Consider the following 19,454-nt stretch of genomic DNA (forward strand, 5'->3'; position numbering starts at 1 on the left):
TCACATAGGCATTTGACAGTCTGTAAAGGAAACGTGGATGACTAACAGAATTACAGGATGGCTCCACCCTCTTACTGAAATGGCTTATTCTTTTGAATGCTTTGGGTAATTTCACAACACTTAGCGCTCGCTGGGAGCAGCTTTCCATCAGGAGGATGGAATAGGGGTAATTAGAATATCCTTCCCTTCTCTTTCATTACCTGCTCAGCTTTCTGTGACCAGCCTCTTTCCACTTGTTTTTCTTGTCTAAGTCTTCATGCCTTCAGAAAGCAATTTATTCATGCAAGTGGGACAATGGTAGACAAACTGGGTAGGAAAAAATAAATTAAATTACTCAGCAGTTTAGTCTTGAATTCCTGTAAAACAAAATTTCCCCGGCGTAAAAGCATGTATGTCGTCACAGCGCCATCTGCTGGTATCTGGAATCGCAGTAGCCGAATATTCGCTTTTTATTTGTGTTGCCTTGACCAGTGCTGCCCATTTCACTCATTCATTCGCAGCACATTCATTGTGTGCCTACTTTGTGCCAGGCACTATGCTAGATGCTAGAAGTACAAGAAAGCATGGCCGCTGTTTCGTCTAGTGTGGTCAGGATCCTGGCACAAGTCAGAATCTTCTCAGGAAATTTCTAAATGCAGACTTCTGGGCTCTACCCTGTGAAGATTTTGAGTTGGTGGGACCAAGATAGGTCCCAGGAACCTGAATTTTCAACAAACTTCCCAGGTGATTCTGAAGCAGGGGGTCCACGAATTATATATATAATGATGGAGAAGCAGACAGTGGAATCTAATATTGAACTGTAGCCTGGTAAATGCCACATACTATGGCAGGGTCTACTGGAGGCAGAGAGAAAAGATGTCTAATCAGCACAGGGATGAGACTGGAGAAGCCTTCCCAAAAGGTAAGACTCTAGATACACAGGAGTTGATGAGGTGAAGAAGGGGAGCAGAGGATCCAGGCAGAGGGTGCAGCATATGCAAAGGCAAAAGGTCATGAAACTTCGTGGGACTGCAGGTAGTGTGGGAAGCTGGTTTGAAGTGTGGCAGAGTGTCAGAAAATGAAAGGCCTGGAATACTAGGCTAACTTTATCCTAAAAGCTCCAGGGAATACAGAAACTTTTTTTTTTTTTTTTTTTTTGAGGTACGCGGGCCTCTCACTGTCATGGCCTCTCCCGTTGCGGAGCATAGGCTCCGGACACGCAGGCTCAGCGGCCGTGGCTCACGGGCCCAGCCGCTCCACGGCATGTTGGACCTTCCCGGACGGGGCACGAACCCATGTCCCCTGCATCGGCAGGCAGACTCTCAACCACTGCGCCACCAGGGAAACCCTACAGAAACTTTTTAAGCAGGAGAATGACCTAGCCAGATCTGCATTTTGCAAAAATCCCTCTGGCAGCAAACTCAGGGTGCAGGACTAAAAGCAGGGCGTCCCTTGGGAAAGAAATGGCAGGACTGTGAGCGGAAGCAATGGCAGAGGATGAAGAGGAGGGAGCAGATGGGGAGGAGTTAAGAAGGTACAGACAGTAGAACCTAAAGGCTGACACACGGGGCAGGCAGCAGGTGAGAGGGGTCCAAGGGTTCTGGTCTGGGTGACCAGATGTCATTTCCCAAGACAAGACACACAAAAGGAGGGACAGGGTTGGGGAGGGGCAGGGAAGAGTAGGAGAGACACAAAAGGGAGAGAGGAAATGGACAGTGTCCCTTTCTAATATAATTGTCATTGCCCTCCTCCGCCGTTTACTGTGTGATCTTAATTCTTCCTTAACCCCATTATGCCTTGGTTGTTTCGTCTGTAAAATACAGATCGTATTAGTATCTACCTCATAGGGTTGTTGTGAGGATTAAATGAGTTAATACATGCAAGGTACTTAACAAAAGTGCCCAACACTTAATAAGACTCAGTAGATGTTAGCTATCGTTTTATTACTTTTTATATATTATTCATAATAATGTTTATTGCCAGATTACTAATTGTGGTAACATTGGGTCATTGCTCCCAATGCTTCATTCCCTCCATGTTTTAGAATTTTACATCCACGTCCTTTGCTAAAGGACTTTGCACTAGGCTAGAGTACATCCCCCTGTTTGGCATCCATGACTTGCTCTGGCCAGTGCAGTATTAGTGACACTGTGACACAAGCAGAGGCTTTAAAGGTGCTTGTGAGGTTTGGCTTGCTCTTTTGTGCTTATGTCATTCACCAACCATGACCTTGTTAGCCACTGGGCCTGGAATGATGAAGACCAGGGAGCAGCCTCAACCCAGAGGGGGCCAAGCCAACCTGTAGACTTGTGAGCAAGAAAACAAATGTTTCTGGTTGTGTGTCACTAAGATATGAGTGTTGTTGTTACAGAGCATTATGGTAACAATTGCAAACTAATACACTGATGTGGGAAAACATTCTCTGGCCAAACTTTTACACTGTTTCAGAGACTTTTGTGTCTCTACACTAGGTTCCTCGCAAGCAGAGGCTGCCTAGGCATCCTAGATCTCTGACAATATACCAGGCCTTTTCAGCCTTTGTCAAGAGTAATCATTTTAGAGGCTTCCCAAGTGGTAGCCACCGAGGGGTTACTTTGGGTGTTTTCATGTCCACAGAAGAGAGGCACTGAGCCGGAAAAGTGGCAGGTGCCCAACCCACTTCTGCTTATACCCTTCCTTCCCCTTGACCAAGCTCAACTCATGGCCCTGACCACAGAATAACCCAACAAAGCTAAATTTAACTGTATGTTTGAAACCTGGGGGTGAGCTCAACTTGACCTCCAACTCTCCTAAGAACAGCACTATTCCCAAAGCCATTCTCTGCATAGGTTGGCTACTAGAGTGGGTCTTCTTTCCCTTTGTCAGGAGCTCTTGTATTTGACAATCCATTTGCCCACATGCCATGCAGCAACTAAGCCCATGCGCCACAACTACTGAGCCTGCGCTCTAGAGCCCGCGAGCCACAACTACTGAAGCCTGTGTGCCTAGAGCCTGTGCTCCACAACAAGAGAAGCCACCACAATGAGAAGCCCTCACACCACAACGAAGAGTAGCCCCTGCTCGCCACGACTATAGAAAGCCCGCACAGAGCAACGAAGACCCGACACAGCCAAAAATAAAAAAATAAATGAAATAAATTAATTTTTAAAAAAAGAATGAAAAAAATAAAACTCCATTTCTCAGCTATATTTGTCAATCCTCCTTTACTCTAGACAGCAGAGTGGGAAGGGCACTGGGTCAGGAGTTGAAAGACTAGCTCTGCCTGTCTGACATTGAATATTCACTTAAAATGGCTGACTCTCAGTTTTCCATCTGTAAAATGGGGATAATAGAACCAGCCTCTAATTATCACCTAGTTATAAGGACCAAATGAGAAAGTGCTCACAAAACTGTAAAATGAAATATAAGTGATAAGTCCTATCACTAGGAACTTGATTACTGGGGGGTTGGAGCAGGAGGAATAATTCAGGAATGGCGCCTCCTTCTGTGTGTCTCAGGAACTGCAACACATGACTGAGGGGCAGCCTTCATGCAGAGTGGGGATTTGGAGCCTCAGGCATTACAGGTTTCCCCTATCTCAGGTTCCCATCATCAGTTGCTTTACAACTTTCCTCCTGGTTTCTTTGTCACCATTCTCCCATCCCTCAATTTGGCTTAGTCTGGGCACAGGATCTTCAGAGCAGCTTAGAATTCTCCGCCACCATATCCAAACCCCAATCTCACTGTGCCCTGAGGCATCACAGTTCTGCTGCTTAGACTAACTTGAATAACTGACTTTTAAAAAGTTATTTTTTAATAAACCTGTTTTATAATAAATATATTTTAGGTGATAGTATCTTAATGTGCTATCTTAAAAGACGTTTGTTTTTAATAGCAATCTTTAAAACCTTGAGTCGAAAATGGGGGTGGTAGGGAATAAAGAGAAAGAGACTTACAATTTCAAATCACAAGCTTTGCCTAAAGAGATAATTTGGAGACAGAGCCTTTGTTTACATAATGATAAAACGTGCCCACATCACTAAGATCCTAAGTAAGAGCCTCACCACCACTCTGGGACAGGCGTGATCTCCATTTTACTGTTGAGAGTGAGGCGCAGAAAGGTCAAGTACTTGCCGAAGTTTACAGAGCTAATGAGTGACTGAGGCAGGACTAGGACCCAGCTCTTCTACTTTGCACTTCATTCTTTGTCACTTCATTCTGTTGTAGAGAGTATTTGATGAGGCAGATATTGCAAATGCTCACTGAAGAGATAGTGATATTTAAAAGAATTGCCTGCAGATTTAAATTTTCCTTTGCTTTATTATTATTCTTCTTCTTTATTTTTTTCACAGTACTCATTACTATCCTCTTTCCCTTCCATATACGGGAAAGAAAACTTGAGTATAGACGTTTTGCTGCGTTCACTGCTGCTACATTCCTAGAACATCAGTAAATGCTAATTGGATTAAAATTAATTCATGAATAACAAAAGCGTGATGTCATCAATTATACTTCAGTAAAGTTTTAAAAAGCTGAAGAAAATCCACTGTCTTTTTTTTTAAATAAATTTATTTATTTATTTTTGGCTGCGTTGGGTCTTTGTTGCTGTGTGCAGGCTTTCTCTGTTTCTCTAGCTGCGGCAAGTGGGGGCTACTCTTGGTTGCAGTGTGTAGGCTTCTCATTGCAGTGGCTTCTCTTGTTGCTGAGCATGGGCTGTAGCCGCGCGGGCTTCAGTAGTTGTGGTTCACAGGCTGTAGAGCACAGGCTCAGTGGTTGTGGCTCATGGGCTTAGTTGCTTCATGGCATGTGGGATCTTCCTGGATCAGGGCTCGAACCCGTGTCCCCTGCATTGGCAGGAGGATTCTTAACCACTGTGCCACCAGGGAAGCCCTGTCTCTTTTTTTTTTTTTTTTTTTTTTAAGGTGATATATTAGATGGGATTTGTTGGGGTTTTTTTTTAAGGTGATTTTTTGGGGGTAAAAATTATATATGCTCATTAAAATTTTTTTCAAATGAAACAGAAAAGTAAAAAAAATCAACATGTCACATCTGTCATGATGGCATGCACACACAGAAAAGAGGCCATGTGATGATGCAGTGAGAAAGTGGCCATCTGCAGCCCAGGAAGAGAGCTCTCACCAGACACCAATCCTAATGACACCTAGATCTTGGAATTCCAGCCTTCAGAGCTGTAAGAAAATAAATATTTAAGCCACTCAGTCTATGGTATTTTGTTACGGCACCCCGGCAGATTAATGCTGGAAGTATGTTTACATTTCTCTTGAGTAAATGCCTAGGAGAGAGACTGCTTGGTTTTTTTGGTAGGTGTGCATTTAACTTTACAAGAAACTGCCAAACTTTTCCAGAGTGGTTGTACCATTTTGTATTCACATCAGCAATGTATGAGAGTTGTAGTTATCCCAAATCCTCTTCAGTATTTGGTGTGACCTGGTTTTTAAAATTTTAGCTGTTCTGGTGGTATACACTGGTATCTCATTATGGTTTTATTTTACATTTTCCTGATGACTAGTGATATTAAGCATCTTTTCATATGCCTGTTTTTCAATCATATAGCTTCTTTGATGAAGTATTTGTTCAAATTTTTTGCCCATTTTGTTATCAGGTTGTGTGTTTTGTTATTATTGAGTTGTAAGAGGTCTTTACATATCTTAGATACAAGCCTTTTATTAGATATATATTTTGCAAAGATTTTCTCCTAGTGTATGTTTTTCCTTTACATTCTCTAAACATTGTTTTTCAAAGAGCATAAGTTTTTAATTTTGGTTAAACTCCAGTTTATAATGTTTTTCTTTTATGGTTCATTCTTTTTGTGTCCTATCTAAGAAATCTTTGCCTAAACAAAAGTCACAAAGATTTTCTCTTAGGTTTCTTGTAGAAGTTTTATCATTTTAAACTTTTACATGGAGGTCTGTGATCCATTCTGAGTTAATTATGGCATATGGCATGAGGTAAGAATTGAGTTTATGTTTTTCCACGTGGATATCCTATTATTCCAGCAACACTGTTAAAAAGACTATCTTGGGTCTTCCCTGGTGGCGCAGCGGTTGAGAGTCCACCTGCCGATGCAGGGAACACGGGTTTGTGCCCTGGTCTGGGAGGATCCCACGTGCCGCGGAGCGGCTGGGCCCGAGGGCCATGGCCGCTGAGCCTGCGCGTCCGGAGCCTGTGCTCGCAACGGGAGAGGCCACAGCAGTACCGCGTACCGCAAAAAAAAAAAAAAAAAAAAAAAAAGACTATCTTTTTCTCCTTTGTCAAAAATGAATTGACCCTATGTATGAGTCTATTTCTGGACTCTATTCTGTTCCATTGATCCATATACCTATCTTTACATCAACACCACACTGTCTTAAATACTGCAGCCTTATAGTAAGTCTTTTTTTTTTTTTTTTATAGTAAGTCTTGAAATCAGGTAAAGTTCTCCATTTTTGTTCTTTCTCAAAATTGTATTGGCGAATCTAGGTTCCTTTTATTTCTACAAATTTTAAAATCAGCTTGTTAATTTTCATTTAAAAAACAAAACTTTTGAGATTGTGATTGAGACTATGTTGTATCTATAGATGATTTGGAGAGAACTGAGATTGTAACCAAACTGAGTGTTTTTTTTTTGTTTTTATTGGGTTTTTTTTTGCGGTACGCGGGCCTCTCACTGTTGTGGCCTCTCCCGTAGCGGAGCACAGGCTCCGGACGCGCAGGCTCAGCGGCCATGGCTCACGGGCCTAGCCACTCCACGGCATGTGGGATCTTCCCGGACCAGGGAACGAACCCGTGTCCCCTGCATCGGCAGGCAGACTCTCAACCACTGTGCCACCAGGGAAGCCCCAAACTGAGTGTTTTGATGCATATACATAGTATGTCTTTCCATTTATTTAGATCTTCTATAATTTTTCTCCGAAATGAGTAGTTTTCAATATTCAGTTCTTGTATTCAATTTCTTAGATTTACCCCCAAATATTTTTTGATGTTATTACAAATGGCATCTTAAAAACTTTTTATTTGCAATTGTCTGTTTCTAGTGTGTAGAGATACCAATGTTGCTTTGTATTTGACTTTGAATGCAGAACACATTAGTTCTAGTAGCTTTTTTTGTAGATTCCTTATGACTTTTTATATACATGCTTATTTGTGAATAAGACAGTTTTGTTTCTTCTTCTTCAATCTTCCTTGCTTTAGTGCACTGTCTAGGAGCTCCAGAACACTGTTAAAGAGACACGATGACAGCAGATATCTTGGACTTGTTCCCCACATTTGGGAGAATACATTCACCATTAACTGTGATGTTAGCTTATGTTTTTTATAAATGCCCTTTATCAGATTGAGATGGTTCCCATCTATTCCTAGTTTTCTGAGTTTTTAATCATAAATGGGTGTTGAACTTTATAAAATGATTTTTTGCCTCTATTGAGATAATCATATGGTTTTTCTTTTTAATTTGATAATATGGTGAATTATATTGATTGATTTTTTTAATGGCTATTGAGGTATATTTCACACATCATACAATTCACTCATTTAAAGTGTACACTTCAGTGGTTTTTAATATATTCACAAAGGTGTGCAATCATCACTACACTCCATTTTAGAACATTTTCATACCTCAAAAAGAAACTCTGTACCTTTTAGTTATTACCACCCTATCTTCCTTGTTCCCCATATTCCCCAGCCCCAAACACTACTAATCTACTTTCTGTCTCTATAGATTTCCCTACTCTGGACTTACATATAAATGGAACTATATAATATATGGCTTCTTTCACTTAGCATAGTGTTTTCAAGATTCATCCATGTTATAGCATGTATCAGTACTTTATTCCTTTTTATGGCCAAATAAAAAGTTTCATTGTATGAATATGTTACATTTCATTTATCCATTCATCCATTGATGAACATGTGAAATGTTTCCACCTTTTGGCTATTATGAACAATGCTGCTATGAACATTCATGTACAAGTTTTTGTGTGGTGGACATATGTTTTCCATTTTCTTGAATGTGTACCTAGGAGTGAAATTGGGTTATATGATAACTCTATGTTTAATTGTTTGAGAATTATCAGGCTGTTTTCCAAAGTGACTGAATCATTTTACATTTCCAACAGCAGTGCATGAAAACTCAGATTTCTCCATATTTTCACCCACACTTGTTGTTATCTGACTTTTAAATGTTAACCTCCTCCTTTCTTTCCAATTTTTCTCTTTCCTTCTGTCCTTCCCTTATTTCCCTACTTCCTCTCTTCCCTTGGACAAATCTGCACAATTATAATATTATTGGGACTAAAGTATTTCCACCAAGAAACCCATTCCTCTGTGCTTTTAACCCCTAAAAGCCTCTTCACTTAAAATCACCATTGACCTCTACACCCACATTTCTACTACATTTATCTTTGAATTTCTAATTCTAGTGGCCAAGCCTCCATCTGAATGCACTGCACTTCATCCATACTTCTAAGGACCTCAGAGTTTGAGAAGAACCTTAAAAGTTTCCTAGTCTAATTTATTTTGTTTAATGAAGAAAAAGGTGGAGGGAAGATTGAATGAAAAGAAGGTGGGAAAGAAGAAGAGGGAAGCAGAGCAAGGAGAAGAGAAGCAGCACCTAGCATATGCCTGGCATTTTACGTACACGACCCTATTTAAATTTCACAACGACCCCATAGGATTAATATCACCCTCCCCCTATTTCATAAATGAGGCAACTGAAGCTAAGAGAGGTTAATTATTTTGCTCAAGGTCCCTCAGCTTGTGAGAGTCAAATTTAGCTGTGTGCAGCTCCAAATCCTGTGACCCAGAAAACTCTTGAATTTCAAGGAGGAGGACTACCCTCAGGGGCATATGATTACCCTATCCCTGGGTCCTGGGACAGAAATGCCCTGGATGGACCACAACTTCAGAACCGACGAGGCATGATTAGGGGAATAACACAGTGTCTCCTCTCTGGAGGGAAGTCAGTGCTCTGATAGGAGTAGTTTTGTCCTAAAGGACAAGCAATGCCTCAGGCTAGGACAAAACAGTGAGGAAGTATGTTCTATGGCCAAGTTACAGTATTTGTCATCTGGCAGGAACGACAAAGTGAGCTATGTGAGATGGTATGGAAAATTCCAAGATAAAACTTCAGAACATGCGTTACCTCAGTAACAAAGGAAGCAACTTAGATTTCTGCAAGGTATTCAAAGAGTAGTAGCAATTTATAAAAATAGACAGAACCAAGTCATTACACAGCCATGTTCATTTGTTTCATTTTGCCTTTAACTTTTAAGGCTTGCTTTTGGAAACATTAAAAAAAATTAAGTCTTGCTACATACTTAACAAAGTCACGCGTATAAACCAAAGTACAATCAGAGAAGTCTGATCTCCATCTGCCCCATTCCTTCTGCCCCACTTCTTCCTTCCCCTAGAGGTAATCAGTTTTTGTTTGTTTAAATAAAATAAAAATTTTAATGTTTTATTTTATTTTTAAATTTTTTTTCTATTTTTCTAAAACATAAAGATATATTCATATCTTCCTCCCCCTCTGGTTAAGTGGTAGTATATAACCTTCAGCTTTGCCTCCTTGCCTTTTCTTCACTGGCAATCATGCCATAGCACTCTACAGAGATATTTCTCATTTGCTTTTACAGCTGCGTAGTATTCCAATATATGAGTGGATCCTCATTTATTTGACCATTCTGATGGACTTTGGGATTGTTTCCACTCTTTTGCTATTACAAATAGTGTTCATTGAACAACCCTATGTATATATCTTTTTGTATTTTTGCTAGTGTATCTTTAGGTTAGATTCTTAGAAATGGAATTTCTGGATTGACAAGTGCACGTATATGAAATTTTGCTAGATATTGCCAAATTTCTCTCTCCATGGATTGTACCATTTTTGTATTCCCACTAGCAAAATGTGAATGCCTGTTTCCTCACTACCTTGTCAACACATTACATTGTCAAACTTAGATTTTTGCCAATCTAATAGTTGAGAAATAGTATCTCTCTATAGTTTTAATTTGCATTTCCTTTGTCGTAAGTATGATTTAACATCTTTTCATATGGCTCTTTCAAGGGCTGTTAAATAGAGCCCTTTATTTTCATTTCTTTGTGCCTCTTCTTTTCTCTTCCCCTACTTTTGTCTAGATCTTCTCTTTCTTTTTTCTCTAATATCCTTGTTCTGGACAGTTTGAATTCTACTCCCAGAATTCCCTCTCAGAGAAAGCATTTTCTATATTTCACCTAACATTTTTTGAAATTACTAATTCAGTTGTTGAATAGCTATCGGATTCTTGGCAAAACTATTCTCTGATATTTTCATCTACGCATTGTAAATGAAAAATAATCTTTTTTTTTTTACGCTTAGAAATAATTTCAGTCAGTTCTCAGTCCTATCAGCAGAATCTGACTCATTTAATCACTCCCTCCTTCTTGAAATACAGTCCATCGACTTCCAAGATACTGCACTCACCTGTTTTCTTCCTAATTAACTTGCCTCTCCTCTCAGACTCCTTCAGTGTTTCCTCCTCATCCCAAAATTTTGGCGAACCCCAGAACTCAGATTTCAGACCTCTTCTCCTCTCGTCTAAACTCACTCCCTAAGTGACTTTGTACTAGCTCATGAATTTAAATATATCAACAACTCCCAGATTTTACATCTCCAGCCTGGACCTCTACTATGTAGTCAAAATTTGTACATCTAACTGTTTCCTTATCAATTCCTGTGGATGTCCCAAAGGCATCTCCAACTTAACTTACCCCAAACAACACTGATATTCTCCCCAAACCTGTTTCTCCTACAGTTTTTCCAATCTCAGGTAATGACAGTTCTATTTTTCTAGTAGCTCAAGGAGAAATTCTTTCTCTACTCTCTAATCCACCTACCCCTGGTGGTGGATTAGAGAGTCCTGTGGCTACAACTGGCAGCTCAGCTGGAATGGCTGGACCGACTCAGATCGCTGGCCCTCTCTCCACATGGTCTTCTCTCAGACTTCTTTGGATCTGGCCTCTTCAGGAGTTCTAGAGGGCAAGCTCCAACATACAAGCATTTTTAAAGCTCTTTTTGACTCACACTTTCTGTTGTATTAATGTATTATTTGAGCTCAGTGTCTTTACCACTGGGGCAAGTTCAAGGGTGAAGAACCAGCCCATACAAATGTGTGTGCATGGCCAAATGACTGTGCCAAGCCCAGCTGCCAGGAGATTTCTCAGTTTGGCAGTTACTTATTCATTCCTCATTCATAATCCACAAACTTTAGCAAAGTTGCAGTTAGTTGGCATTTTGTGGGGCCTGGTGATGTGACCACAACACTCAGCTTTTCCTCCCCAGTGATGGGATGATTCCTCAGCTATTTTGTTGGTTTTCTTTCTAAGCCAAATATCCCCAGGATTTTCTTTCAGGTTTCTTTTGCAGCTAAACCCTCAAATGTTCCCAGCTTTGGAGATTAGAAGGACTCTCTATGTACCTAGTTCTTTAGTGTTTTGTAACTTGTACTTGTCCAGACCTTTTCATTCTTTTGTTAGTTCTGTTTCTTAAGTTCTCTGATCCTTTCATTTATGTTCTTTTTCTTTACTTAATCCCTTCCTCTGCTTTCCTTGGGTTATTCTGATGTCTTTTTTCTAACTATATGAGTTGAATGCTTAATTCATTTATTTTCATTCTTTCTTTCTTAGTAATAAATACGTATGAGCTACTTAATTTCTTTCCAAGTACAGCACTGTCTACCTATTAAATCCCCCCATCCACTCACCCAGCTCAGATTCACTGGGGAGCAAGATTTCCCTTACCACCTCACTCTGAAATAATTTCTATCTTTTAAATTGAAAGCAGTTTTGGGCCACTTATTCGACAACTTCTGAGGAGGATGGAACTGTGTTTATTTTCACAGAGCCTTCTCTCTGCCTTAGCATAGTGTCCTTCCACAAAGAAACGACAATAATAGTGGATGACTTTAATGTAATATTGAACACTTACCCTGTAGCTGGCATTACACACATTATTTTAACGACTCCATACTAATCTTCCATGCCCATTTTACAGAGGAAATAGGTAGGAAATTTTTGTTTTGTGTCTCTATTCCTGGAACATGACAAACATTCCACGTTAGGGCCTTTTCCCCTTGACTTTGTCCCTCTCCCTCCACCTTCCCATTCAGTGCTAAGAGCAAATGCCATTTCTTCAAAGCTTTACTGACCACCCAATCTAAGACACCCTCCCTCTACACATTGTATTTTTTTTAAAAAATATCTTTAGGGTTTCCCTGGTGGCGCAGTGGTTGAGAGTCCGCCTGCCGATGCAGGGGACACGAATTCGTGCCCCTGTCCGGGAAGATCCCACGTGCCGCGGAGCGGCTGCGCCTGTGAGCCATGGCCGCTGGGCCTGCGCGTCCTGAGCCTGTGCTCCGCAACGGGAGAGGCCACAACAGTGAGAGGCCCGCGTACCGCAAAAAAAAAAAAAAAAAAAAAAACTTTATTGGGGTATAATTGCTTTACAATGGTGTGTTAGTTTCTGCTTTATAACAAAGTGAATCAGTTATACATATACATATGTTCCCATATCTCTTCCCTCTTGCGTCTCCCTCCCTCCCACCCTCCCTATCCCACCCCTCCAGGCGGTCACAAAGCACCGAGCCAATATCCCTGTGCGATGCGGCTGCTTCCCACTAGCTATCTACCTTACATTTGGTAGTGTATATATGTCCATGCCTCTCTCTCGCCCTGTCACAGCTCACCCATCCCCCTCCCCATATCCTCAAGTCCGTTCTCCAGTAGGTCTGTGTCTTTATTCCTGTCTTACCCCTAGGTTCTTCATGACATTTTTTTTTCTTAAATTCCATATATATACACATTGTATTTTATTTTGTTCATAGTACTATCTCAAATTACCTTGCTCATTTATCTGTTTCCTTGTTATGACCTGCTTCCACCACTAGACTTTCAAATCCAAGGAGCAGGAATTTTACTGAATAAATATTTATGGCATCAATGCAAACAGTGGAGCCTGAGGAGGAGCCAGTACTTTTAGGCTCGGCTGCGTAAAAGCAACAGTTCCTTTTGAATCCGAAAGTGTGATCCTGGGAAGTAAGAGACACCCCTCAACAGACCTGTGACTTACAGCACCTCACTCATTTTCAACTGGGATTCCTCTTCTGTGAAATGAGGAGGAAGACCCTTTTGGTTCATTGCCACCCACTGGGACTCTACCTAGACAAACGTACCTTAACGGCCTGCGTGAGAATGCGAGGGAGCAGGAAAAGTCGCTCAGCAGCAGAGGAGGAGAGGGGAAGGGAGGGGAGGGAACTGCGGGCTTGGGAAGAGGAGAGGGGGACCTCTGACGACCCAGGGAGCCGAGGGGCACGGGTGGTGGCGAGGGGGCAGCAAGTGGGAGCCAAGCGGAGTACGGCGCTGGGGTTGGGAGAGGCCCCGGGCGGGCGCTGTCGATCCCCTGGGACTGGGCAGGACGGGGCGGGGCACTGACAGGTGCGAGGTGTGGATCTGAGGGAAGTGGGGGGCATTCAGAGGTCACGGAGGAGGGCCCCCAGAGGCGGAGGAAAGCAAAGGGGATGCGGGGGGAGCTGGCGGGTGGGGGGGAGGCGCGGAGGGCCGCGGGCTGCGTGGGGCGGCCGAGTCGCTCGCAAGGGTCGCTGCTGGAGTGCCGAGGGGGCGCGGCTTGCGCGGGCCGGGCGGGATCAGGCGCGGGGGATGGGGGGTGGGGGTTCCTGGGTCGCCAGGGCCGGGCGCGGCAGCCCGACGGGGCTTGGGTGGGGCTGGCCTGGAGGCTGTCGCCTCACTTCCGGGAGCGCCTGGGCGTGGAGGCCGTAGCTTTCTTGCAGCGCTGCCAGCCGGCCCCGGCCTGCGGAGCGGGTGAGCGCACAGCCAGGCCGAAGCCCCACTTCCGCGCGGCCCCGGCCTCTCTCGGCGGCCATGGGGGCGTCTGCGCGGCTAGTGCGCGCAGCTATCATGGGAGCGCCGGGCTCCGGCAAGGGCACCGTGTCCTCGCGCATCACCAAACACTTCGAGCTGAAGCACCTCTCCAGCGGGGACCTGCTCCGAGACAATATGCTTCGGGGCACAGGTGGGAGCCCGGGCGGGAGGGGTGGCTGTGCGCTGTCGTCCCGGTGGGGATTTGTGGGCGGAGGGACCGGGGCTCGGGAAGTGGGTCCCAGGAATGCGGGTCCAGGGGTGCGGGCGCAGCATCTCCCAATTGCCGCCCGGGGGGTGGGGGTGGGGAAGTCCTCGAGCTGCTGAGATACTGTTCCCCGAAACCTCTGGCCTCTGTGGATAGCTTCAGGTGGTTTATTGAGGGAAGGCACTAGGAAGTTAGGACACATTCGAAGCTCAAAGATTAAAGAAAACCACATGGCTTTGAGAGGTATGTCCAGCCCCAGTCGCAGCTGCTCCTAAGGGTCCATGATCTGTGTGTGGCTTATTCTCTGCCAGCCCTTGCGCTTGGAGAACTGTTAGCGCTCTCTTTCTTTTCTTTTTTGTTTTATAAATTTATTTATTTATTTTTGGCTCTGTTGGGTCTTCGTTGCTGCGCACTGGTTTTCTCTAGTTGTGGCGAGCTGGACTACTCTTTGTTGCGGTGCTCGGGCTCCTCATTGCAGTGGCTTCTCTTGTGGAGCACCGGCTCTAGGTGAGCGAGCTTCAGTAGTTGCAGCGTGTGGGCTCAGTAGTTGTGGCGAGTGGGCTCTAGAGCGCAGGCTCAGTAGTTGTGGCGCACAGGCTTAGTTGCTCTGCGGGATGTGGGGTCTTCCCGGACCAGGGCTTGAACCCTTGTCCCCTGCATTGGCAGGTGGATTCTTAACCACAGCGCCACCAGGGAAGCCCAGCGCTTTCTTTTTTAACTTTTTGTTTGTTTGTTAAACGCTATGGAATTTTCTGGTTTTGACCTTTCCCCCATAATCTGAAGGCCAATATTATTTACCCTCCTTGCTGTCGCAAAATTGGCTTAGATCTTTAGACAGGAAAGCTGTTCTTGTGCATGGTTATCTGAAAGATTGTTTTGTTTCTCATGCCAAAAAAATTCTTGCAACTCAGCACGAAATCGAGTCAACAAACTGTACACTTTACAATGGATGGATTTTATGTAAATTATATCTTAAGAAAGCTGTTTTCCAAAAGTAACAGCAAGGTGAGTTTTTTTTTTCTCTCTCTCAAAAGTGTTAACCTTTACTTTCCAAAACAAAGTCATTTTGAAGCTCCTTTTAAAAATTAGGACTAACCCCTTGCACAAGGTAAAAAAGGATTGAAAACAGTATGGAAGTACATAATATTAAAAGTAAAACTCTCTCTCATTCCCTGCCTCAGTCTCATTCTTCAGAGGGGAGCAGTGTCTCGTGCTTGCTTTTAGAAATCTGTATTTGTGTATAAGCACATACAGGGTATATGTATATCCCATGTTTTATGCAATATGTAATCCTACTAAATATGTGTTCTGCACCAGTGTGTTTTCACTATATCTAGGATATTTTTCCACACGAAAACACAGAAATCCATTTCATTATTTAACATTTGTATAGGTATCTATTTGCTGGATCTGCCATGGTTTATTTAACCGATCCCCTATTTATGGGTTATATAGGTTATTTCTAGGTGGGTTTTTTTTGTTTGTTTCAGAATACTGACATTCAAATGAAAAAACTGTTTTTAGCTTGTCTTGTGGAGTTTTTTGGTTTATCACCTAATCTGGTGAATTACTACTTTTATTTTTCTCCTAACATTGATCTTTAAAAAAAATCATAAAGTATTAAACTTCAGAAGGTTAAACTGTTTGGCTCACTTCGTAGTATTCTTGATGCAACAGATTGCATTAGGTAACAATAAACAACCCCCGGTACTGCACCAGCTTGGGGCAAGGTTATTCAAAGTGGGAAGGAGTAAAGAATACTTAAGCGATTCTCTGAAAAATAACTCAGCAGTGAGGCATAATTACATGTTAGAGAACACCTTCAGTGAAGAGTTAAAGATATGTTAACTTGGGAAAACACAAAACATTGAAAAAAATTAAATTTAAAGCAAATTAAGTAAACTTTTATTTTAAATTAAGAAACAACCCTCTTTGTTTATCCTTAACATCCCATGACAAGCCCGCCATCCTCTTCCTGACTCCACAACATGAAAAGAGAGGCTAGAGGGAGGGAGGAGAGATTCACTGGGAAAGATGTGCAGCCTGTTTTAGATGCCTGCTCTTTCTGGAGTCTCTACAGGCAATTCTTTAACAAAGAAAACAGAAAATGGAGTTGAGGGAGGTGTCATGAGATTGTTATTACAGATGTTCTGTATCTCAGGACTAAGAATATATTCTCAAAAAATATATGTGAATGGATTGGATATTTCCCCCAGGATCATAGCCAAAGGAGACGTGTAACCTTTTATTTAAAAAATACTGCTTAATGTTTTTTGATACCAAGAGTAAAGTATATTTACTATAAAGGAAGGAAAACAATTCATGGGAGTATAAAAAAGAAAATTGAAGTCCTGTATAGTTCTACCACCCAGAGACAATTATAATTAACCCTTTGGTGCTTTTTCTTTTTTTTCTTTCTCCTTATTGTTTCTTTTTTTTTGTTTTTTTAAATGTATATTTATTTATGTTATTTATTATTTTTGTCTGTGTTGGGTCTTAGTTGCGGCACACCGGATCTTCGTTGAGGCATGCAGGATCTTTCGTTGCAGCACAGGCTCTTCCTTGTGGTGTGCGGACTTCTGTCTAGTTGTGGCGTGCGGGTTTTCTCTTCTCTAGATGCGGTGCGCAGGCTCTAGGGCACGCGAGCTCAGTAGTTGTGGTGTGCAGGCTTAGTTGCCCAGTGGCATGTGGTATCTTATTTCCCTGACCGGGATTGAACCGGTATCCCCTGCATTGGAAGGCAGATTTACCATTGGACCACCAGGGAAGTCCCTCTCTTTTTTTCTCTGTTGCATTTGTATGTCTTTGCAGACTTGTTGTAGTCTAAATAATTGCTTAGATACCTTTTTTCACACTTATGTGAGCATGTTCACACATCACTAAGCAGTCTTTTAGTTTCATCAAGATTGCACAATTGTTAATCGAAACATTTTCCTATTATTATACACTTATGTGGTTAACCATTCTTTGTTATAATTAATACTGTTATGACTATCCTTGTACACGAACATTTGGCAGCATCTCTACTTATTTGCTTCAAATAAATTCCCTAGTGATGAATCTCTATAAATACAGTACCATCAGATATGCTAAGGAAGGATGGTGCCAGTTTACTTTCCAACCACCATTTCATGATGATGCTGTATTATATAACCCATGGCTGTATTTTATAGCTAAAGTTTAAAATCATCCCAGCAGATGCGATAAAGACACTGGAAATATGTGGGAACCTGTTGACTGTAGCAAACCTGGAGTAACTGTAGACCACCACTGAACCCTGCAGTCAGGAAACTTGAGCCTGCCCCTTTGTCATTAGTCCAGCCCTCTCATTTAGAGATGAGGAAACCGAGTTCAGGAGAGGTTAAAGAACTTGCTCAATAATAAAATCCAGTCACTGGGAGACAAAAGTGGACACCCAGGTCTCCTTGTATGCCAATTAAATTACTCTCTCCATTATGCAACATTTCCAAAATTGAGGTTCATGAGATAATTTTAGGTAGACAAAAACATTTCTCAAAAATTTTTCTCAAAAATTAAATGCAAATAAAAAATAAAATTTTTTATTTCAAAGTGTATTTGAAAAATGATAACTAGCACACCAACCCTTTAATTTTGTGAACATTATAGCTTATTAAATTAAAAAGCTGGACTTCCCTGGTGGCCCAGTGGTTAAGAATCTGCCTGCCAATGCAGGGAACACAGGTTCGATATCGCTGGTCTGGGAAGATCCCACATGCTGTGGAGCACCTAAGCCTGTGTACCACAGTACTGAGCTTGCACTCAAGAGCCCGCGAGCCACAACTACTGAGCCCATGTGATTCAACTACTGAAGCCCACGTGCCTAGAGCCTGCGCTCCGCAACAAGAGAAGCCACCGCAATGAGAAGCCCATACACCGCAACAAAGAGTGGCCCCCACTTGCAGCAACTAGAGAAAGCCTGCACACAGCAATGAAAACCCAATGCAGCCAATAAATAAATAAATAATTTTTTTAAAAAATTAAAAAGCTGAGTCACTTTAAAGAAAATTATACAGTAAATAATAGTTCAGCTATGGCAGAAAATGTAAGGTTGCCATGTGATTGCCCAAAGTTTGAGAAACTGCACTGCAGCTTAGTGCTTCTCAAAGACAATCCTGGACTAGATGGCTACCCCTTTTGGATCTCATTTGTTCTCATTTGTAAGTTGGGGAAGTTGAACTCAGTAGGTAATCCTCAAAGCCTCTGTCAGCTCCCAAGTTTCTGTATGTCTAACAAAACTTCTATTATGTACACACAGGCAGCATAGATGTGCCTAATTAGAATGATATTGACAGAGCAAATTTTTTTTGTAATGGCAAAAATTTTGATTTGTATTGAAAATAGGCAATACATTTGCATGGTTTTGAATTCCAAAAAATTTAAAAGGACATTTAGTGAAAAGATCCTTTCAGAGGTATTTCATGCACATACAACCCAGAGTTTACCTATTCTTCCCTCTGTTCTTTTTTTCTTTTTTACACAAGTGATAGTAAACTGTAAGTACAGTTTTCTACTTTTAACAATATTGCTTTCTGTGAGGATTGCTCCATTTCTTTTTTTCTAACAAGGTAAGTTAGGCCTTTCTAAAATTCCATGGCTAGAATCCAGGATAGGGACTTCCCTGGTTAAGTGGTTAAGAATCAGCCTGCCAATGCAGGGGACATGGGTTCAAGCCCTGGTCCAGGAAGATCCCACATGCCGCGGAGCAACTAAGCCTGTGTGCCGCAACTACTGAGCTTGCGCTCTAGAGCCCACGAGCCACAACTACTGAAGCCCACGAGCCTAGAGCCCATGCTCTGCAACAGGAGAAGCCACCGCAATGAGAAGCTCACACACTGCAACAAAGAGTAGCCCCTGCTCGCCACAACTAGAGAAAGTCCACGCACAGCAGCAGAGACCCAATGCAGCCAAAAATAAATAAATATTTATTTATTTATTTATTGGGGGAAAAAAAAAGAATCCAGGATAATCCAGGCAGCTCATCTCTCTAGCTATCCATTCATTCATCCATCCATGGATTTGTCAAGCACCCAATGTGTGCTGGGTACTGGAGATACAGAGACAAATATATTTCACTGCAGGTGCTCACAGTTGGAACATGGGCAGGCCGATGGCCATAAGTCTACTCAGGCTGCCATAACAGAATAGCACAGACTGGGTGACTTAAAACAATAGAAATTTATTTTCTCATAGTTCTGGAGGCTAGAAGTCCAAGATCAAAGTGACAGCAGGATTGGTTTCTGGTGTAGCCTTTCTTCCTGGCTTGCAAATGGCCACCTTCTCACTGGGTCCTCATGTGGTCTTTCCTCTTCCTCTTCTTGTAAGGACACCAGTCATATTAAATTAAAGTTCCCCTTTATGACCT

General features: G+C 42.2%; 2 protein-coding genes across 6 annotated transcripts in view; one reads left to right on the top strand and one right to left on the bottom strand.

Moving 5' to 3' along the window:
- Positions 1-13,508, bottom strand: part of LOC101334791 (tyrosine-protein kinase JAK2) — a 376,440-nt gene extending 362,932 nt beyond the window's left edge. The window contains exons 1-2 of one of the 3 annotated variants that reach the window (XM_073806147.1): positions 13,161-13,508; positions 201-306 (exon numbers count right to left, since the gene is read on the bottom strand). The gene's annotated coding sequence lies outside the window, so the exon portion shown is untranslated. Of the gene's footprint in view, positions 1-200; positions 307-11,917; positions 12,001-13,160 lie in introns of those variants that run through there. The other 2 variants (XM_073806149.1, XM_073806150.1) reach the window with 2 other exon arrangements.
- Positions 1-19,454, top strand: part of AK3 (adenylate kinase 3) — a 41,369-nt gene that overhangs the window by 118 nt on the left and 21,797 nt on the right. The window contains exon 1 of one of the 3 annotated variants that reach the window (XM_033858122.2): positions 13,813-14,017. The exons of 1 other annotated variant lie outside the window; for it this stretch is intronic. In XM_033858122.2, coding sequence (XP_033714013.1) covers positions 13,867-14,017 — 151 coding nt within the window. In that variant the 5' untranslated portion in view covers positions 13,813-13,866. Of the gene's footprint in view, positions 1-13,812; positions 14,018-15,006; positions 15,077-19,454 lie in introns of those variants that run through there. One more of the 3 variants, XM_019934793.3, reaches the window with a different exon arrangement.

Source organism: Tursiops truncatus, chromosome 6 (assembly GCF_011762595.2).
Source record: "Tursiops truncatus isolate mTurTru1 chromosome 6, mTurTru1.mat.Y, whole genome shotgun sequence".
Lineage (NCBI taxonomy): Eukaryota > Metazoa > Chordata > Mammalia > Artiodactyla > Delphinidae > Tursiops > Tursiops truncatus.